The 23,151-nt window shown below is 40.1% G+C and overlaps 2 protein-coding genes across 9 annotated transcripts; both read right to left on the reverse strand.

Annotated features, from left to right (window-relative positions):
* Positions 1-695: 695 nt before the first annotated feature.
* On the reverse strand, positions 696-9,431 carry fbxo22 (F-box protein 22). Its single transcript, XM_031314282.2, has 7 exons — positions 9,195-9,431; positions 8,794-8,926; positions 7,682-7,769; positions 6,026-6,124; positions 3,539-3,691; positions 3,277-3,442; positions 696-2,115 (listed from the first exon to the last, which is right to left on the reverse strand). Exons 1-7 carry the CDS (start codon positions 9,323-9,325, stop codon positions 1,722-1,724), a joined length of 1,164 nt encoding a protein of 387 aa, XP_031170142.1. The 5' UTR covers positions 9,326-9,431; the 3' UTR covers positions 696-1,721.
* A 2,186-nt stretch (positions 9,432-11,617) lies between these two features.
* On the reverse strand, positions 11,618-22,666 carry LOC116060616 (tropomyosin alpha-1 chain-like). 8 transcript variants are annotated; one of them, XM_031314284.2, is made up of 10 exons: positions 22,393-22,666; positions 21,823-21,948; positions 19,317-19,450; positions 16,964-17,081; positions 16,657-16,727; positions 16,438-16,513; positions 16,258-16,320; positions 15,919-15,988; positions 15,181-15,259; positions 13,037-13,708 (listed from the first exon to the last, which is right to left on the reverse strand). In XM_031314284.2, exons 1-10 carry the CDS (start codon positions 22,504-22,506, stop codon positions 13,687-13,689), a joined length of 873 nt encoding a protein of 290 aa, XP_031170144.1. In that variant the 5' UTR covers positions 22,507-22,666; the 3' UTR covers positions 13,037-13,686. The 8 variants fall into 8 exon arrangements, with proteins under 8 accessions (XP_031170145.1, XP_031170148.1, XP_031170144.1 ...); XM_031314286.2 differs by lacking the exon at positions 13,037-13,708 and adding an exon at positions 14,607-14,820; XM_031314285.2 differs by lacking the exons at positions 13,037-13,708; positions 15,181-15,259 and adding an exon at positions 11,618-12,308.
* Between the last annotated feature and the right edge of the window lie 485 nt (positions 22,667-23,151).

Consider the following 23,151-nt stretch of genomic DNA (forward strand, 5'->3'; position numbering starts at 1 on the left):
GATCTGAATTAACAGTAGTAGGCCTGTAGTAACAACCGAGGAAGGATGCGTAACCTCCAGTGTGCTCATGGACTGGGTCTTAAGATGCTGCTGTAGTGTTTTAGCAGTAGAGTTAAAGAAATGAATGCAAAAAGCACATATCTACGTGCTGAATGTAATTTATTGAGTAAATGAGCAGAACAGATATGATTTAGCACATTTTGAAAAGTGTATCAACACCAAAACACCTTTGCTCAATGAGCCATAAGCACTAACACAAAACCTATAAGACCATTTGTGTGTATTATGATACAAAGGAGGACTTTTAAGTATGTCTTTTTAAAGCGAAAATTGTAATTTTCTAGAAATTATCCATTCTTGCAACAATCATTGTTGCAGCTTTTATCGAAAAGCTGAATGTCAACATAATCACAACAACCCGTCCAACAAACATACACGTATGTATGTATGTATGTATGTATGTATGTATGTATGTATGTATGTATGTATGTATGTATATATATATATATATATATACGTACACACACACACAGGAAATGGCACCTTTGTGTCATCAGAATATTCTTCTGAGTGAGGAAAAAGCATGACATCAATCAATGACAGGGCCATCTAGAAAATAATACATTGATAAAGATGAATGAATTTTTACAGATACTACTGTGAAAAGGCATCTGTAAAATAGGGACCTTTTTTCCCCAAACGTGCAGCTAGATAGTTAAGTCTCAAACTATACTATCAGGATTTAAAAAAAATAACCTTTACCATTTTTTGCTTTAGCAAAGGATACCAAATACATCATCATCTACCCCAATTACATCACATTTTCTGACCTTGGACAGTATATCATCAATTTCCAACGGTTTCCTAAAGTTAGAAACTGTAGAAGAGCTGAGACTAAAGTGAGGGGAAATTGAGAGTTTCAGCTGGTCAGTGTCACTTACACAGCCAACAGGTGTACATGAGATAACCATTAAGCCCAACCATTAACAGCTGGAATTAAGTATGACTTGACATGAACAAAAAAGGAGGCACTTTAAGATTCTGACTGATTCCCCTGTGCCCAATTGAAACATGGCAGATAGATACAGTATCTTGCAAAAGAGAATTCATTTGTGGTCTTTTTTTTCCATTAGCGAGACAAAGGTGTAAAACTACGTAACAAGGAAGAGCATTCTAATCAAGATTAGCTTGATTGTGTGGAAGAGGGACCGCACTTCTCTTACTAATAAAAAGTGCCTGCACTGAATCAACAACTATAACAATAGCTTGTGGGCCTCACAACTGTATATTTTTACTCACCTGCAAAGCAAAACAGACCATGAGGTTAATGTCAGAGGGTGAGATATGCCTTGAATGTGTGCGAAATTTGGGAAAAATATATACACGTATTTTACAAGAGTCACGTACAGTATGAATACTAAAAGAGATAATCAATTTGTCTTTTTATATCTGAACTTTGCGAAACTCACTAGTTTTAATATGAAGCTGCGTTTACACACCAACTCTCAGAGGGACACAATTTGCCAAATGATGCCATTACATTGACGGCTAAAGGGATCATTTTCCTGCTTTATGAACAGAAATGGTGACAGCAATATTCTGAGTCCTAATGTGAGTAACACTGTACAAAATGTTTCTTGTTCCCAACTGCTGTTGCAAACAGGAGCATGGTGGGTCATCTTTTTCCTCCTGTTTGTCCATTGTCACTGTGGGTCAGTCACTTAGCCTAGATGGACCAGGGTCATGACTGTAGTGTACTCATGCTGCAGACTGTCCGTGTCAGTGTCGCACAGCGTGTAGTCGTCTTTAACGATTCGGTCGCAGCCAATCTCACCGTTGCCAAACAAGCCGAAGAGCGGCGTGTTAGGGAACACCTTGTGAAAGGCGTCCGCCTCTACGTTGGCCTGGTTGTTGTAGTAGTTCTGGCCTCTCCCCACGCAGGCGAACATGAACCCTAGGGTGTTCCTCTCAGGAATTTTGGCTGCCTTTAGCCGCCGGATTGTGGCTTCAACCGCCTTTGGGTTGCTGATGTCTTGGTCCAAGAGCACAGATGCCCCCTGCACCTTAGGGCCACTCAGGGCCAGGCCCACCACACCGTAGGCACCCTGGCTACAGCTACAGAGTGAGAAATAATAGGAGGGGGAGAGTGTGAATATTGCAAAGAAAAGGCAGTAAAAAGTGTTTAAATTAAGTGTTAAATCATAACTTCCAGTGTTGTCCACTATAAATTAAATCAAAGCCTATTGCAGCGCCAGTGCGGTCGTAAAAAATATGTTTGAAGAGAATGAAAATTAATTTTGCACACATGTCAAACTCAAGGCCCGCGAGCCAAATCCGGCCCCTCGCAGATTTGGATCACTGCCAGCATTGACTGTCACCAAGTGATGTACAATCGCGTCCCGTGGTGGGATACTACAATGAAACGCACGCACCATTAGGCGCGTATATATATATATATATATATATATATATATATATATATATATGACTACTTGTTGTGCTCAGCTTGTCAGTCTTGACAGATTTTGCGCCTAAACTAGCTACTGTTTATTGTATCGTCTCATGATCAAATGGAGATTTGACATTGGACAACATCAACATAATTACCCAGCAATCATCAATGCGTATCTGTATATGACAACAATAGCAAACAAAATAGGAGAATTTTTTTTTTTTTTTTTTTTTTTAAATATAGATCTTCGTCAAGAGTATTTCCCAATAAAGAAAAGAAGGTTTGCCTTTTGGCACCATTTTTTATTTTAACGGGAGGTCTTCTTTGCATACAGGCATATTTTCAAATTGGCAATCTGAATCATTCGCAAGGGCCTGTTCTCCACCCAACATATTGTCAGAGGGCCCCCCTCCCCACGAGCCCCAGTGCACTGCCTGCACTGTCTATATTTACACTCCTGCCAGTACCTATGGAAAGCCAACTATCAAAAGTCAACCTATGGTGGCTGGGTTGGCTCAGTGGGTAGAGCAGGCGCACATATATTTAGAGGGTCATGCCTTGATGCAGAGGTCCAGGGTTCGACTCCGACCTGTGACAATTTCCTGCATGTCTTCCCCCTCTCCCCCCCTTTCTCACCTGTCCTGTCCATTAAAGGCGGAAAAGCCCAAAAAATAATCTTAAAAAGTCGAACTATGTTTGAGGAAGCCTCAACTATTTTAACTTGAACAAGAAATCACTTCAAATTGTTATTTTTGTACTGAAGCATTATTCTTCCCAAAATAGCTAAGAACTAACACTGATTTAAATGAGGAACATTAACTCACCAGTGTCTGGGAGGAGAAAAGACACTTTCTACCAGCCCCCCAGCGATGAGAGCTTTGCTCTTGGCCAGCGGCTCCAGTATCTGGCTGAGGAAGTGTGCTCCTCCAGTTTTATATGCCTCATAGACAAACATCAGTACCACACGCAGCTCTGGGTTGTCAACTAGTCCTGGAAAGAAAGTGCAACAAACAAAAGAGTAATGCAAAAACACGTTCTGGAAGAATTTACAAGATGATTGCGTAATTGTTGTGAGCCTACACTCACCTGCTTCTTTCAGGGCTGTTGGGGAGATGGACTCTTTGCAAAAATGAAAGGGCTTGATGTGGACACCTTCTATGCTGGGGAACATGATTGTAAAGCCAGCCTCCCCCTCCTGGTACTCCTGAGGAAGGCTGGAGTAAGAGCCACTGGGAGTCACTGCACAGAGGAGCAGGCATGAGGTAGAATATTAAGTTATATGCAGTAACTTACACACATCACGTGGCATGGAGGCCTGTGAGTCTGTGTTTTTATTCTAGCCAAGAACTAAGCAGTTTTTTTTAGCAGCGAGTTCCTCTTCTGTGGCTGACAGTGTACCGATCAGTAAAATCTGCCGTTATCGTGTTTACTTGGAGAAAACCCCGCAGAATATTGGCCCAAGACTAAGAACCACTAAGTACATGTGCTGAAAATGCACATTAATAACTTAAGCATTCTAAATAACAACATGAAGGTAACGGTTTAAGATCACTACCTAACTAATCCAGAGTTTACATTAATTCTGAGAGGAGACAAGCAAGAGGCACCTGTCAATAAAGAAGACATTTTAAATGTCAGAAGGAGATAGGAAAGTACGGGTGTAAATAAAAAAAAAACATTCATGATTGCAGAATTCCATTTAGCTGCTAAGTTTCAGACTCCTGATATTGTGCATGCTGGCTCACTGTCACGGCTGTCACAGTCAAAATGTTGGGTGTGAAAATGGCTATAGCCTTCTTACAGCCTTAATATCTCCTTAATATACGACGGTTCTTACTAACTTCTACTAGAAAAGTATGTTTGACTTTGTAGTGAGAAGTTAGGACTTTTCTTCTGATTTTGGCACAGGTTGTTTCTTTTTTAGCATTCAGTGGCCATTAGAGAAACTGCAGCTCAAGGCACTATTGTCTTGGCCTCACCAATCAACTGTGGTGGTTTCAAAACTCATGATAGCAATGCTAACCACAGAAACAGGATATTTGCTCAACAACACAAACTACAGTCTCGGAAAGACCAGCATATACAGTACATCAGGAACACCAGCACACCAAGTATGATTCCACTCAATCAGTGGCATTAAAGGCACTTCTAAACAGGCTCAGTTAAAAGAGTTTAGCAGATGGATGAGCTACTGTGCAAATGAGAAAACATCCGGCTGTGCTGTCATAAATTTAAAGGATAATAACAAAACAGGCATCATTCACCACTCGTACACCTTTAAGATTTTACATTTTTGCTGAGCTAAAACCCTGCATTTCTACATTACAGAAAACATTTCACTGTATTCAAAATGAGCAAAGACAGCACATTAGCATCTAATTCATTCCCCATCCTCCACTGTGTTACAGTTTATGGAATTCATCAACAGTAATGCAGAAAGAATACTGTATTACAAGTCATCGTTTTAATACTGTGCAGCCCCACTACCAACATGCATAAATAATTAGATTACTTGAGGCTATGTGGCAGTTTATTACAAGTAATCTATAGATTCAACCTTATCCAATCCAAGATTTCATTCAATTGAATTAGATGTGCGTGGTGACCCTGTGGTGACCCACAGCTGCAATACCACAAAATGATTGTTATCCCAAACAGCTAGGGCTGCCATTAAAACTGATAGACGACGGGAGCCTGTTAAGCCATCATCTTGAGGAAAGAGAACATGGCTGATGGAGAGTCACTTCTCCGCAGGGTTGTGATTATATGGAGAAATGGGGAGCACAGCACCAGGCAGACTAGGCAATCTTTCACAGGGAGAGGCAGGAAAGTGCCAGCCACCAGTGGTGCTTTCCAACTAAGCTGCAGCAGTGGGGATTAATGTGTAGTCCTCTATGCTGAAAGGTGAACTATTCTTCTTTGATATACCCAAAACACCTGGTTGGCTTTCATTTTTTCATCAGGGATCCTAGTAGATGAACGTGCTAAGGTCGCATATTTGTACCTTCATATAGTGCGTTCCATTTACCCTCGGAACTCAGAAGCCGGAGCAGGGAATGACGTCATACCCAACTTGACTGCGTTCTATTTAACAAGTCAGATTTTCACTGTGGGGTTAGCTCTAGCCAGGTTAGCCATTGTTAGCAATACCAGCTATTAATGCATTAGGCTGTTTTTGTGCATACAAACACTATAGCAACATGTCCACAGATAGAGGTTGGACAGGACTGTGTGTAAAACTGATTTAGTGAGACACAAATAAGACAGAAGTGATAATAATAAACTGTATGTTACTACAGCTTTCACTGCTGTTGATGCACGGATCTGCCATGTTGGATTTTGAGCTTGGGGTACTGCGAGGTTTTCCGACTTCCCAACTCTGTGATCCGAGTTCAGGGGGGCGTTTCCGACTTTTACCTCGGAAATTCTGACCTCCGAGTACAAATGGGAACGCACTAATAGTTTTGAAGTTCATTTTAGAAACAAATTAAATGATTCCCTGTATGTGGCAATCCAGGCATTTTCTTCTATATGAATGAGGAAATATGAGAGGCAGAAAAGAGGAACACTTACAGACTACGCCTAGTGTGGTGACGCCCATGATGTCACAGCCTTTTGGGAAGAGCAGGCTCAGTTCTTCAACTGTGTCTGGACTGTGGCGACTCTTTTTTGCTTCAGAGTAGTTGAGAAGAAAAAAAACGTGTTAATGAGAAAGGTCACTGTTTTTTTGTGCGGATCATTTTAATATGAATGCATATATTGCTGGAAAGTAAAAAGTCCTTTATGCAACAAGTTTAGATTGAGAGAAATTTACACCAGCAAAGCACCTCCTTCTTAGCAATGAAACTGTAAGTCTACAGTTTTCATAGTGTTGCAAAACACTGCTAAATACCTATTACAGTGGGATCTAAAGGAAACAAATACAAGCAAATTAGCATACAAGCCTTAATTTCCAATTTTTGATTGGCTGGTTGGTGTCCGTTAGCTCTAGTCTGTTTAACCAAGGTATATTGCAAGTAACTATAGCGACTATGAAATAAACTTCACCATTACTGACTAAACTCATTATGACACCTTTAACACATCTGTTCTGGTTATAAACAGCCATGATATAAGTTCCCAGATACACTCTCTAATGGGGTATTTGTGGGGTATTTGTGCTTAAAGTGCAGGTGATCAGTGAGAACAACAATAATTGCAGAATGATTTAATATGTCACAACATGTGCCACTGAAACTGCATTGACAAAGAGGAAAAATCATCATGAGATGACCAAACTATATAGTAGTGCTCACTCCTTTTTTAATGTTAAATGATTACTTTGTCAAGCTCCTCTGAATGTAATAGTGGAGCAAATAGTTTGGCTCGTATTCATGGCTTCCTGTTAATACTGTAACGTAGTACCCATAAACACAAACTATGTTGTATTTTAGTAATATCTTGGAAGCACAAATGGATTTTAGAGAAAGTCCCTTGCTTTGAAACCACATAATGCCATCCCTCTGGTTCACTTGCAAAATAAACAGAGGCAAGACTACAGTTGCCAAGCATCCTGAAAAACATCATTGAACTGGAATTAGTTTAAAATGGATGTGCATGTGTGTATGATTTTAAAATGTAAATGATTCTCACGATTGAGGTTTTTGGGCTCAACAATAAAATGGCATTTTCGAAGATCTCTTTGATGTCTTTGTGAACCATCTTCAATATTAGGCTATATAAGATTTTAAAGCTTTTCTCAATTCTAATTCCATCCATCGGTCAGATATTTAGCATACCTGTAAAAGCACACATACAAGTTTCTCTATGCATCCCAACTTTATTTTAGGCGTATGTGATGCCTACTAATATAGAGTTATGATGCTGTTATGATACAACTAAATCATTATTTATGAAGGATTGTGTCACACCAATTTCCTCATATAGGACATGTCTTTCTGACAGTGGTGGAATGTAACTAAGTACATTTATTCAAGTACAGTACTTAAGTAAAGATTTGAGATACTGGAGTATTTGCATTTTATGCAACTTTATACTTCTACTCCACTACATCTCAGAGACAAATATTGTACATTTTACTTCATTTACCTCACTACATTTGTCTGACAGCTTTAGTTACTTTCACATTATAATTTTCCATCCCCTTCCTGTCCAGTGAAAACCATGTATCTCCAAATTTGCTGATTTAGAATGTGATATAATAAAGTCCAACAGCACTGAGATCCCAACCTTTATTCTGTCTGTAGCAATACGCTTGTCCATTGAAGGCCTCATAGTCTACCAATGCCAGAACTGTTTTGGGCAGGAGAAACACTTTCTGTAAATAATCAGAAACAGAGCATGTGTTAAAACCTTTGTCAAGTGCAATCTGGACACAATACACGACCCAACAATATACAAACCCCTATTAGTCGTTTTTACTTAAAAATACATGATAAAACATGTTTTATCAGCTCCTTGACATCAAGTTTCAGCCAGGTTTTTACTACAGGACTACAAGAGAGATTATTTCTGGCTGAGCATGTATGTTTGAAGCAAAAATTAATAAAACAATTACTACCATCTGGGCGTTTACCATACTTAGGCTATTTTTATACAGCCATTACCCATATCACATTGCAACGTTACTGTACAAAAGGCCGTCTATCAAGAGTGATTGTGAGTGCATGTCGGAGGATAGCGCGGACACGGAAAAAAAAGAGACTGTGTGCGTCCAGAGGATAATCTGTTGAGCTCTCGTGTGTGCGTCTTTGATAACTGTAAGTCCCATAACTTATGTTGTCAGTTCATTTAAGCCTGTTGTTGTATTGGTCTATAGTTCTTGCAAATTTAAAGTCAGTTAGCTGGTGATTTCGATGTTTGTGTTATTCACCTGTTAGCTAGTTTGCACGTGGCTGTTGATTTATAATGCCGATTGTTGGAAGCCCTTGCTCACGTTTGTATTTAGCTACATTATTGTATTGTATTGTATTATGCTGCAGTAGTTACATTGCATTGTGTGATTAATAGTGAGTTTGTTGTTTGCTAGCCTATATGTATAGTTCCTATGCATTGTGTATGGTGGCCTTTACAGTGTTATTTATTTCTTTGCAGAACCACACACAAGCACACAGCCATAACAGAGCTACCCACGCCCATGTTTGTACTGTTGCTTTATGTAATAAAGCGTCAAAAGAGAGAAATTGTCTCCGTCCGTGTTTTAACAGACACACCTGGGGCGAAGTTGGAAACCAGAATCAGCTTTAAATACAGGACTATACTAGTCTTCACTAACAGTTACTGCACATTGGCCAAGTAACGTTACGTGTCTTTTTAACGTCCCAACAGCTTTCCATAATTACCTCCACCTCCTCAGCCAGGATGCTGCAGAGGACATGGGCCTCTGTGTTAGACGGTCCACAGGCTGACACCCAGGTCAGCTGCTGCTGAGTCCTCAGCACTCTTCGGGCACAGTTTCTCCACAGTCTGCACACACTGAGGAGAACCACAAACACTCAGCTCTAACTGCTAGCTTGGCAAGACCGTTGGCTATTCAGTTTGTGCTTCTGTCAGAAAAATATGACTAAGCAGCTGCAAGTAATTACACACGAAACGTTAGGTTAAGTAAACGACTTCTAAAACACATTCGCGTTTTAGCATGTCTATGGGAAGTAACGTTAGTTTCACTTCCATTCGACAGCCATTAACGTTAGCGAAGTAAACTGTTTAGCATGCAAACATATTACCCTAACGTTAACGTTACCTTGCGATCCGGAGAAGCGATTTGGTTGGTACGAACGTCAGAATTCGCTCAACCACTTCGGCAACATTGCTGAGTACGTATGAAGCCTTGCTGTCTTGTAAAGAAACGGTAACATCTTCACGTTCATCCATATTTCGCTCTCAAGTTGTTGGTTTTCACAGCACGGCTGCAGTCACGAACTTTCACCCCTGTTACTCCGCCGCTGCCGAGGTAACACACTGCCCCCTACGGAGAGGAGGAGCTGTGGCCGTTAAAAGTTTTCCCCTACATTTATAGTAATAAGTAGAGGAACCGTGGTAAAGTTGGTTTTATATTGGACATTGGATATTCGACACATTCGAAAAATCTATTATGCGGCTTGCCATTTTGACCTATTCATGTCAAACCACTTTTGGTGAACTCAGCTAACTCCCCTACACATAACACAAAGCTTCTTTTTTTTAAAAAAAGATCCTTTGATTTTAAAAATATTTTTTAATATTAAAAAATGCTATAAATCTGTTATGCGTCTTTCCCTTTTGACCTATTCATGTCAAACCACTTTTGGTGAACTCAGCTAACTCCTCTACACATAACACAAAGCTTATCTCTTCAAAAAACCCATCCTTTGATTTTATAAATATTTTTTAATGTAAGAAAAATGCTATAAATCTATTATGCGGCCTGACCTTTTGACCGATTCATGTCAAACCACTTTTGGTGAACTCAGCTAACTCCCCTACACATTGCACAAAGCTTCTTTTCTCAAAAAAACATCCTTTGATTTTTTTAAAATATTTTTTTTTATTATTTTTATTATTTTATTTTATTTTATCTTTGTAGACCCAATTTGACTCATGCAGAAGATGGTTCCAAGATCTCTGCACTCCAGCAACCGGAATGGTACATGTTCCAGAAGAATTGTTTCAGTGTACACTGTGTGAAAAACAATAAATAACTAGAACTGCAAGCAGTTATGACAGGGTCGTGAGTAGCCCCCGACGACCTGGAGAGCGCGCGAAAGTGGGACACAAAGCGTAACGGTGAGGAGGCAAACGTCAGTAAATATCGACATGTGTGAGCCGCAAGGTCTGTGGTACGTTGCCGTTGCAAATGTCCCATTAACATTGATTGAGTAGAAGGGCCGAAAATGGTCTACGTTGGCTACAGCGCCCCTTAATGGCCGAGTCTTCTTAAAATGTGTGGGGGACCCCCAGAGGGTTATGGCAAACTAGGATCTAAAGTTTCGTCTTGGTAGCATTTATTTTGGTTGAGATATGTCAAAGTTGGCGTTTTTATAGTTACCTACAAAAATTTGTTTGTGCGTAATTTTTGTCTAATAAAAATTCTATAAAATTGAAGGATGGGTTTTTTGAGAAAAGAAGCTTTGTGCAATGTGTAGGGGAGTTAGCTGAGTTCACCGAAAGTGGTTTGACATGAATAGGTCAAAAGGTCAATCCGCATAATAGATTTATAGCATTTTTTTACATTAAAAAATATTTATAAAATCAAAGGATGGGTTTTTTGAGAAAAGAAGCTTTGTGTCGTGTGTAGGGGAGTTAGCTGAGTTCATCAAAAGTGGTTTGACATGAATAGGTCAAAAGGTCAGGCCACATAATAGATTTATAGCATTTTTTAATATTAAAACATTTTAAAAATCAAAGGATGTTTTTTTTGAAAAAAGAAGCTTTGTGTTATGTTTAGGGGGGTTAGCTGAGTTCATCAGAAGTATTTTGACATGAATAGGTCAAAATGGCAAGCCGCATAATAGATTTTTCGAATGTGTCGAATATCCAATGTCCAATATAAAACCAACTTGCAGAGGAACCTACAGTCTACAATAGGAACAAATCCTCCAAAAAGGAGTTTTTAGATACCCATACCATAGGTAGAACAAAGAACAACCATGTTTTTTCATGAATTTACCATGTCTAGTTTTATGAATGGATGGCTGCAAGGGTGTAACTTTGGGTTGAGAAGTGGGGGGCGAAAATAGTGAAAATGTAGGCTTCTCCGAAAGGGACAGCATCTGCCTTATCACATGTATTTCTGGAAATAATAATCAGTATGTCACTCATTTGAGACTGGATGTTCACAAACAGTAATTGAATACAATAAAGCAAATATTTCATCAATATCTTGCACACTGCTTATTTCTGCCAATATTTTTAAGAGTCACATTTCAGTGTACTGGTGATGATTCGCAACTAGGTGGTTATAGTTCATGTTTATCACAGAACTACATCATGATGCATCTTGTTCGAAATACAAGTGGTACTTCCACTGTAAAAGCTTATTAAAGTGACTGAGAATTTTATGTTAGAAGATAGCCGCAGTAATGACAAGGTTTCTCTTTTGATATCTTACATTTTTCCCTATTTCCTCTTAACAGTATCAAACAATACCAATGAAACATTTGTAATAAAGCCAAACTTAATACTAAATCATACAGTCCAACCTTTTATTCATGATAAAATGAGACAACAAACAAAAAAATCAGTTTCTCAAAATGAACAGAAAAGTGAGTAGTGTCCAAACATGTCATTTACTTAGCTGATCACAATAGTACATTCAAGCAACTAGGCTAAGAATGTCTTCCTTGGTAAATTGGAAGTGTACAACATCACTGACAATGAATACATGTTTACAATACAGAAGAACCAAAGACACACAAGCAACTTTACAAAAGTACACATAATAAAAGTCCCTTTATAACCTTGGCTTAATTTATAGCTTTGTTGACAATGATTATGTGCAGTACACCCCCAAAAAAGTGCAAATTCACCTAACATATACATAAACTTAAACGTAAACTTATTTAAGATATGCAGTGAATTTTGACTGACCTTTGATTACAGTATGTAACGGAAACAGTGTGATTTAACTGTAGCTCACCAAAGCCATGTGCTACCTTGTGTAGAGCTCGTTTCTTCAGGATGATAAGGTCAGAGGACACATAAACACAAGGTCCAACGTTATCTGTAGCAGCTGTATCATGTACGGGAGACAGCCATATTCAGAGCAGATGTGGGGAGAGAGGATCAGAGCTGGGTCAAAGGTCAACTATCTCCATTAGAGTCTGATCCAGCATCTGCGTTACGCTCAGGCCCTCTTCTTTAGCACGTGAAAGTTTATCTGTTAATATAGCATTTCATTGGTTAAAAAAAACAACATAAAAACAGCCCAAAGATGCACAGAATCTAAACAGACATCTCTAGTCCAGGATTACAGTGTTAGACATGTGCTGGATATTGTTACAAACCTTATGAGTGTGAGAAATATCACCCTTTAGTATATCTTTTTCAATAACAGAAGGTGGCATTCATTAAATAAGTACATATCCCCAACTCTGATACTGTGGACCAACTCACTATAGATATTATACTTAAGCTATAGACACGGCTGTAGTCAAGGATGCATAAACTAGGAGTAGGACAACAGACTGGCTTTGCCAAGTCTGTGGTTTGGCAATGCATTTAAATTATGGTCATGACCTACACGGTATCAAGTCCAAGCCTCCTGTCCAAGTCTCAAGTTTCAGGTCAATTAAAACAAAAACAAATGTGAGCACAGATTTAACCCCAAATTAGAGACCTCCATGGAACACCTTCCCCTTTATATGCCACAAATAACCTTCCCAAACCATCTTGGACAAATACCGCGAACGATTTCAGAAATCTGTCATTTAATGGACACATGTTCCATATAATCATACGACTACAACATATTTCTAACAACTAGTCATATGAACAGATATGGTGCACATTCTCTCTACATGTACCAATGCTCAGCATGGAAGTATACTACCTCCTCCTGTGTTACTACTAAGTAAAGGTTTGCTTGTCCAAAATTGCAAGATCAGGGACAGCGGGTCAAGGAAATTGAATTTATTGTTAATGAAATCAAAAGAGCAAGTCAAAGCTGCATTGAAATCAAAATAATGGGCCGTTTAGTTCCCAGCACAGCTGAACACACCATCTTGTAATTTTCTATTCTTATATTTTTTGGTAAAAATGTGTCCTCCTTTCAGGTTAGCCGTTATAAGAGAGGGGGGATTCTGGGATGTACAAGGAATTCTGGACCCCTTACAGCATTTTATGAGACTTCCTCGGAGGTCGGCCACTAGCATCCTCTCCGGCCTTCACTCCATGAGTAACAGCACCACGCAGATTTCTGCTGGACTGAAGTGCTACAGCCCCGTCGATAACTGAGTAAATATATCAAATCATTCTGCAAAGTTTTCATAACCTGAGGTTGTCCCACCTCCCATCCGAAACTGCAGTTTGAGCATGCATAATGTGAAAATGTTACATCGTATTCTCATTTGTTAAAAGCATTACTTGGTTTAAGCTTTGCGTCATAGACACAGTTGTTTATACCCTTTTTATACCCCAGCATTAGACAATATGCCTGGACGTTTGAGATTCAGAAGAATGAAAGCATACGAGAGCCCATTCCAGTTTAAGCCTCGTTTAAGGCTACTCTCAGTTCATTGGTCAGAAGGCGGTTTTTCTCAAGCTGCTTGAATAGATGGTCTTGACAGTCAGAAAGCAGGTAAGAGGAAAGAGAAAGAGACAGAAGAGAAGGCAGGTTAGTACAGAAGACAAAGAGTTAGTGCTTTGACGCCAATCACAAAACAAGTGTCAGTTTGTACTCAAGCTGTTGAACTGCAAATCCTTATGAACATATACCAGCAAAGTTCCATCCTGTTGTACTAAAGCTGGACTGCCGACATCATAAACATTGAACTAAAGCAATAACTTACTCTGGTCATTCACATTCAAAAACAAGCAGTCATTAACTTGCTGTACTGGTTACCCATGGCAACATCACCTACTCATTCCTTTTGTGCTTGCTGAAGATTTTATTGAGAAGTTTTCCCCCCCCCCCAAACTCAATTTCTAATATCATGATAGAACTCCCTTCCTTAAAGGACGATGCAGACACTAAAGATCATTGATAAGATGTTCAAGTACTTTCAACTTAAAATCCCTCGTGATGCACAGTTGATTCTTTTGGCCACCAAAGTGGGCACAAGATATTAGGGTTTGGAATACTGTACAGTATATCTTACTTCTGAAAACTTGCAATTACGATTCAGAAAGCAGCCACACAAATGGCCAAATAAACTGTCTATCAAAGAAGGTAACCTGTCATGACTTCTGGTTATTTTGCTGTATTCTTCTAATTGAAATGGAAACTGAGAGGACCGTTGTATTTCATGTGAACATTAGCTTGTTAAGAGTAAATAAAATGAACGCCCCAATACTGCCATTACACTCAATAACAGTCCTCTCGAACAGAAAAAGAAACCGGGAGTGGGAGAGGAGCTTCAGAGTTTATTCAAAAGCTACTAAACATCAATTAAAACAAAGATGACAAAGAAAAAAGATGGGAAAATGTAAATGAAGAAACATGGCAAGTGAAAGGGGGAAGGGCTGGCATAGATGGAATAAAGTTTATTTTACATAAAGCAATACGGCTCAAAGGTCTGTATGAGAGATGAACAAATGGATGGCGGCAGCAACAGCCCAATGTGCAGTAGTGACAGGACAGTAAGAAAATACAGAGACAGAAAGTTGGGCTGCGCTGCACAGGATATGATGATGGTCAACCAGCTTCTGGGGTGAGGGGTGTACACATTTAGCTGTGAAAAAAAGGGAGAAGGACAAAAAAAAAGTGTTGGAGATATAAGAGGAAGAATGGAAGATAAATGACATGCAAAACAAAAAGGGGGAAAAAGGATGCAGAACTGAGCCAGAAAAACTAAATAACTTGAAGCTTATAAAGAAATGTGGCTATTTTGCGAGCAGCTATAAAAGAAACTAATACTAAATGGTTAGAAGTTAACCGAAAGGTTTGGACACGGACACACGGACACACACACACACACATAAATCACTGCACTCAAAACATGCCACAAGAGGGAGCTATTGTATCTTGTTAAAAGTGGTTAGAGTTGTTGAGATCTAAGGCACAAAGCAGAAACAAGTATGTGGTGAATTACATGGAAGTCATGTCATTGAGGGCGTGGTCCAGCTCCTCGCTGATGGCCTTGTACTTCAGTTTCTGGGCATACAGCTCATCTATTGTGTGGTAATTATTTTGAAGTGGCAGTGAAGGGTGTGTAACGGAATAAGAAGACAACAGAAGAAGAAAAAAATAATAATAGTGTCAGGGAACAGAAGTCAAAAAGGAAAATGCAAATAGAGAAACTGGAGGGAAAAAAAAGGCAGGACAGAAATAGGAAGTGCATATGCAACAGCTGCTGATGTCGTGTCAGATTCCTGAGGAGTCACTGAGAAACAGCATCACATGTTCCGTGACCCTGTGAGGACTGCATGGGAAGAGCTGGCCTTGAACAGTCACTACACCAGAATACCAAACAGCATCATGGTGAGAAATGTTGCTGCCAACATGAATAATGTCATGCCAGCCTCTGTAGATCCCTGCTTTGCCCCCCGCCACCACGACAGACAACTGACAGCGCAGATATTTGTCCTGAGTCCTATTTAACACCCTGCTGTCCAGATAAATAACCTCACATTGCACCAATGTTTACAAATATAAAATATTAGAAAAAAAGGACTATGAGGAAACCTGAATAATGCCCAACAAGGTTACTTTTTTGTATTGGCTTGTTGAGTAGTAACTGCCTTGTACATCGCAATTTACTGTAACAAACACACTCCTACATTTTGTTTGTCATTCAAATGCCTAAAAATCAAGTGGAAAAGATCCATACCCTCTAGGTCATCAATGGTCTTCTCAAGTTTGGCGACTGATCTTTCAGCGAACTCAGCACGAGTCTCAGCCTGAGTGGAGGAATACAGTCAAACATTAGCAATTCACATTAAAGGTATACATTAGTAGCTACAAGCATTCAAAGCACATAGGTGCTGTTAAAGAAATCAGAATATCACTTTAAATAGAAATCCTATATAGTCAGCATACCTAATTCAAGTAACTACCGAGTCAACATTCAGTTACAAAGAAGCTCTACAAACTGCCTATGTAAAAAAAAAAAAAAAAAAAAAAGAAACTGCGGTCCGATAAACTTTGATTCTAACTTAATTTAACTCACCTCCTTCAACTTGTCTGTAAGAACCTTGATCTCCTCCTCGTACTTGTCCTCCTTCTGCGAGTACTGTGGTTGCATACAAAAGGCCAGAGTTAGGAAAATATACCAGACAAGTTTTAAACACATGTTAAGGGTTTATACTGTGGATTATTTGCAATGTGTCATCTTGGTCAGCCATCGTACCTTCTCTGCCTGGGCCTCCAGAGACTTCAGGTTGTTCTGCACGGTTTTCAGCTCTTCCTCAAGCTCAGAGCACTTGCTGTTGATTTATGGTTTGGTTAAAACAAGCAGTAGGATGCCACAGACAAACAAAACAAATAAAACAGAATTTGTCTAAAATGTCATTTAAAGTTGTGTGACTTGGAGGAGCACATGAACGGAAAAGGGAAGGAAGTGGTTAACCTCTCAGACAGCTCAGCACGCTCCTCTGTACGCTCCAAGTCACTCTCAATGATCACCAGCTTACGGGCCACCTGAAATCACAAACTACAATTTAATCCCACAGTATGTTTGATACATTGATAGTGAGAAGGAATTAAAATGTATTCTACTACTGTAACTCTGACAACTATTTATGACTTATACAATGCAGTGACAATAATATGCATCTGACAGAGTGTTTGACCTCAGCTGTTACATAAAAAGGTAAAAGAATGTAGAAAATGCTAAGCTCAAAGTTCAGAGTGCCGTGAACAGCTGAGAAACATGCCTCCTCGTATTTGCGATCAGCCTCCTCTGCAATGTGTTTGGCCTCCTTCAGCTGGATCTCCTGCAGCTCCATCTTCTCCTCGTCCTTCATCGCCCTGTTCTCAATAACCTTCATGCCTCTGGAGGGAAACAAAGTAGTATGGCATGCAAGTCATGAGTACCATCGGAACAACAGCAGGCCAACACGTTTTGATAGTTCCCTCTTGTACGACTGATAAAGAGATGAGTGGTTTGTCTTATAAAAGGGAAATCCATTTTTTTGTGTTGAAGAAAAAGATTACTTTTTGGGCTTTGATGGCCTTTAATTGATAGGATAGCTAGAAGGCAGTGTGTGTGTGTGTGTGTGTGTGTGTGTGTGTGTGTGTGTGTGTGTGTGGGCGGGGGGTGACATGCAGCAAAGGGTCGCGGGTCGGACTCAAACCCGGGCCACTGTCAAGGATTTAGTCTACATGGGCACACACTCTACTGGGTGAGCTAGAGGTTGCCCTAAGGGAAACCCATTGTTATGTGGCTTAAAATACAGTTTACCACAAAACACATGGTTCCTTCTGATGTCTCATATTGGTGAAGATGGGTCGGAAATTCAAGACAGACCGCATAGACTTCACATCCATTGGCTCACTATCTGGAGACAATGTCTGGATACTTTACAGACACACTGATCGGTCATATTATGGTAGTTTACAACACTGTGCAGGGTTTTTCCTGGCTCAGAATGGGCCAGGAAATTTTGAGCGTCAAAGACTTCATTTCCTGCATTCTAATACATTTTCAGGCACAAAGCAGAGAGGCGGAGCGAGACGACGTCTCTGCAGCTTATGGCGTGTGTCCATTGTCAGGGAGTCAGGTCAATGCCGCTAAAGCACTCTGAACTTTGGTTTTCATGCGTCCCAAAGTACAGCTCGCATCAGGTGTTAAATCAAACTATACTTTAACGCAACTACAAGATGTTGTTACAGGTTATGAAACTGTCTCAATTTAATAGGCTACTGATAGACGGCAGCGCAGCCCGCCGCTTTTTTGGCGCTCCTGAAATTCCTTTGGCGCTGGCTTAAACCTCTTGAGGGGGGCGCCAAAACCTTCTCTATGCTGGAAAAACCCTGCTGTGTACATGACTGTGAGTGAGAGAACATGTATTAATTAGTCTGGCTCAACAGATGTACATTGCTGGGATAAAGCATGACATCCGGCACGATGTCACTCACCTTCCGTTATCTATTTTGCAAGGGCACACACCCAGGACGGTTGTGATTGGTTGAAAAATTTTGAATTGAAATTGAACTGAAAAATACAAACAAGCCAGAGCGTTTTCTCCTCTATCCCAGAATAGATTAGCGGTGTAGCCAGAGCATACTCCAGCACGGACACAGCGCTGTGAAGCTAGGTCTGGCAACGCGAGACTATGTATGAGTAAACACCAAGTACAGCATGACACACACTCATGGTGAGAAGTGTGACTGTATTATTCATGCTGTCAATGCCTGCACTGTCGCAATAAAAGACGTTTCCATCAAAATGCTACAGGTGTTACAGGTTTCCACTATTGGTCATAAGTTATAATGCATTCATAATAAAGAAATGTGGACTGTGTAAACATGCAATTTGAAATCATCATCTAAGAGAACTACTTTTCTATCCTCGTGTTTCAATTTAGTATTCAGTTCTGAACATCAGTGCAATATGACTTCCAGCCACCAGTTGGCAGCACTGTGTGAAATGTTAGGTGTGGTACACAAATAGCATGTATCAGGTCCAATCCAAGGGGCAACCTCCTGTGCTGAGCAATGAAACACATGAGGAAGTGCCCAAGCTAAAGCTAATCCGCGTCACTGCACTTAACCTACCGGCCGTGTTTTTGCCTTTCAGACAATTTTCAAGCAAATATCCATCGCTTGCTGTACGTTTGATTGTACTAACGTTTTTTTCTTTTTACAGTCACCGGTCCAATTTCTGGTACACTGTAGTTTAGCAGAATCCAGCATTTCCTTGCTAGAGTAATTAAAAAAAAAAAAAAACTTGCTTCCCCATTTGTCTTAAAGAGGCATTCAGCACCAGCATGACCATTGTGCTCCAAAAAGTTTGAACAGCATTGGACCTCATTCTTAAGTACAGTGGAGTGATTTAGGACTGGGTTTTCCTGTCCTTACCCTGCCACATCACTTGTTTTCATAAAGAGTATATTTCACTGAAACAAAAAATATGAGGTGATGGGTAAATTAAAAAAAAGAAAAGAAAATCACAAATATAAGTTTGTATGTATATACAAACTGTGAATTTTCTGTATAACACCAAGGAGTTTATGAATGGATTGTGTTGACCAAGTAGGGTATGTTTTCTGGGTGCAAGGTACCCACCGCTCGCTCTCATCAGCAGCCTTCTCAGCCTCCTCCAGCTTGGTCAGCGCTGTGGACAGACGCTCCTGAGCACGGTCCAACTCCTCCTCAACCAGCTGGATACGTCTGTTCAGGGAAGCTACATCACCCTCAGCCTAGGACAGCACAACACCACAGTCATATAGAGTCAAATCAAGTTTATTAGTATAGCCTAAAATCATGTACTATGTTTCAATTGGCTTTGCAGGATTACAGCATCCAGCCCATCCCATGCTCTCCAAGGAGAGCTTGGGCTGGGTCAGGAACAAGCCCAAGGGAGGGTGCAGGCTCTAATGTGCACATTTTATACACAGGCTGAGGGGTGGATGGCATCTCTCTTTTTTAATACAACTTTTAAACCTACTGTTGGTAGTACCTTAAAATACAATTCCAAACCAAGTTATCCACAGTTCCTTCCCTCTTTACAATCATGCCTGTAATTTACTGTGTCACATTGATTTTGTTATCTTGTCGCATAAATAAATTAGTGCCAAAACATGGCTACAATTTAGTATTTTGAAGGGGATGAATCAGCTCCCTGCACTCAAACTAGCTAGTAGCCTGCAGGAGTTTTACAAGGGTGGATTTATCTCAGAGGACCTGTGGTGCTGGTGCAACTAGCCTACTTGTTACAGGGCTGTTTGTTTATCCGGGACGTGCCGGGTGGTGTCCTTTCTTCTACCCATCGTGCACTCACATCCTACAGTAGACCAGTAGAATTTCAAGAATGTCTACCTGATACCTGATTGCATTTGAGCATAAACCGTCGCTGTCTGGGCCTAGAAGCCACGCTTTTTGACCAGATTTACGCCTAATGCCGTCGACAGCAAAGGGATTAATTGCCTTAAATAATTAGCAGCGGCTTACTGATTCCCTCGCACTCCTCTCCTGATTCAGTTCTCGCTGTAGTAATGCTGCCCGGTCCTCCGCCACATCGGCCTGGTCCTGCAACGACTTGATTTTCTTTTTCACAGCTTCCAGAGAGCTCCCACCGGCCATTTTTGCTCTTTTGGTCTCAGCTAAGCTAGTTTTCACTCAGCTATGTGCGGGCTGCCTCAACTCAGACACACACACTTGGAGATGCGGCGCGTTTGATCCCCACCCCCACCGCCTTTAATCAACTGCTGATAAGGATTGGGACGTGCCACCAACCCCGGAAGTAACCGATTTACACGCAAGGAATACAATTTATCAAATGAATAAAAATATATATATTTATATTAATTGTGAATATTTCCAGTGTTTATTTCCTAATTAAATTCATGTCAATTGTTTTTAGTCAGTAAGGCGATACAACTATCTAATTTATGAGGCGTCTGAGTGCATCCCCTACTGGTAAATTGAGCTAACCCAATCAAAATCCCAGCTTCTAACAAACACTGATTCAGTCATAAACTAAGTTACAATTGTGTACACATAATTAATAGTCTTATAATGAACACAACACAAACCATATTAATAATATTATAATTATTTCCCAACTGTTGGCCTTCTCTCCTACCGTTTTTGTAGGTAACTAATTAGACCCCACACACTTGTTTTCCTGCTAAAAATACAATACATTTATTTAACGCTAACACTGCTGTCTGCAGTGCAGACATAATACTTTTTACCCACCAATCTATAACATTCCAGTGTTTGTTGTATTTGATTATCTATTTATTATTGCCTCAATTATGACCTGATTTTATTTTATTTATTTATACAAAGCACTCTTGTACTAACTATTTGTTTATTGCCTATTGAGTAGGCTATCTCTATTCTAATTGATAGTTCCTCATATTGTAGTAAATAGGCTATTCAAAATGTATAGGTCTTGTTTTTAGGCTACTTTTCTTATCTGTGGTATGCATCTGTTTTTGTACTTTTTAAGTGTTCCTGTCAATAAATCAATCAATCACTCATTCAATAAAGACCATCTTGGGAATCAACAACAATTATCTTATGCCATTTTATGTTATCCTAATAATGTTGTTGTTGTTGTTGTTGTTGTTGTTGTTGTTGTTGTTGTTTTTGACATTGTGGCAGATTGTGAAGTAATCAATTAGATGTTATTGGTGTTACATTAAACGCAGTCAGTAAACAAGAAATTTTATCAGGGTCGAACATAGTGCCAACTGAAACCCGAACAAGCACAAATCTGTCAAAGATTTTGCACACCAAAATATGTATGTAAAATGCCCCCTGAAACCCTACACTGGTCCTCAAATTAATACAAATGGCTGTGGAATGCATTGGTAAGCCCATGAGCAGGGACCTTACCATATACAGCACAAAAGCTAAATTTAACAATCCATATTTTCATCCTATACAACATATAGGCCTCTTAAGCATTGCATTACTTAATCATTAGAGTAAATCTGTATGGGGACTGGTAATCTTAGTTTCCTGAGGGGACCCAAGGGGTGGTTCAAGGTCAACCCATTAGGCAATAGGTGACCCACTGGGGCTTCTCCACCAGTCAGTGGTACTGTCAGCCCAAACTCACATCTGTGGCTTTCTTCTCAGCGAGCTCCAGTTTCTCCTGGGCATCCTTCAGGGCTTCAGAGTACTTGTCCAACTCATCCTCAGTTGCTTTCAGCTTCTTCTGCAGTGCTACCAGGTCATCCTCAAGCTTGATTACAGAGAAACAAGAGACAGCATTACTCTCAGACTCAATCAGACATAGTGTTGTACCTTATACTGTATGTGAATAATCTCTAAGGTGTGGAAATAATCGTTTTTGCTCTACATAATAAAACTGTATCAACTATTTAGAAATGCAAACTTTCTAGGCTGTTGGAACATGCCTATTATGGAATTACGAAATCATAAGAAACCAATAGTAAATGTAAATGTAAAAAAAAACAAAACTTAAAATTTAAGGTAAAGTAACGAAAAACAAACAAAGATATTGTGTTTTCTAAAAATGTATGTAATCCTATGGAGACACAAATATTTATTCTCAGTCACAGGACACTGGACATGCAGGAACAATGCAGCGCATGGCGCACCGTGCCATTGGCACCGTTGCGTGCTTTTACGCAGAGCCAGAGCCGGTTTTACAACGGATGTCGACCTGTTTGCTCCTGTCCTCAGCTGCTTTCTTGTCTGACTCGGCCTGCTCGGCTCTGTCCATGGCATTCTCCTTGTCGAGCTTGAGCATCTGCATCTTCTTCTTGATGGCATCCATGGCTGCTAATTGATGGGGGTCCGCGCAAACCAAAAACAAAACAAATTGAAAGGAGCGTCTGCACCACACTGACCGCCAAGCTGGAGTGCGAGCTCGCCTGGGTTGTAGTGAGTCAAATATGTAGTTCGACCAGGCAGTTACTAGATACCTAATACTTTTTTTTGGAACAACTGCAGCTGTTTGTCAACGCGGGACCCGTCTTTTTTTCTGGATGCCTTCAGTGATTCGCTCTTCGAAGACATTTGACCACTTCTATGACTGTACATGGGGTGTAGACGTCAGGAGGGCACTCCCCATTCACACCAAGACTTCTCAGTCCACTCATATTTCTAACCCCCCCCCCCCCCCCAAATGACAGGCAGGAAGTAGAGTGTCAAGACTCCAAGAAGTAGCAGCTCCTCTGAAGTTATTTGGGAGAAACATGCCGATATTAGTGACCTTATTATTATTCAGGAAAACAACCCATAAAATACTCTGAGAAAAGGCAAATTAGGAATTATTTTACCATTGTCTTGCAATTATTTTATACTTTTTACATCTGTCTGTGCCAAAATAAAGGATTTTAGACACTGTTTAATGAATAATGTACTCAACCAATTTCAACAGAGATTGGTACCAGAATGAATTGTAATAGCACCCCGTGCA

This window comes from Sander lucioperca, chromosome 3 (assembly GCF_008315115.2).
Source record: "Sander lucioperca isolate FBNREF2018 chromosome 3, SLUC_FBN_1.2, whole genome shotgun sequence".
NCBI classification, from domain to species: Eukaryota; Metazoa; Chordata; class Actinopteri; order Perciformes; family Percidae; genus Sander; species Sander lucioperca.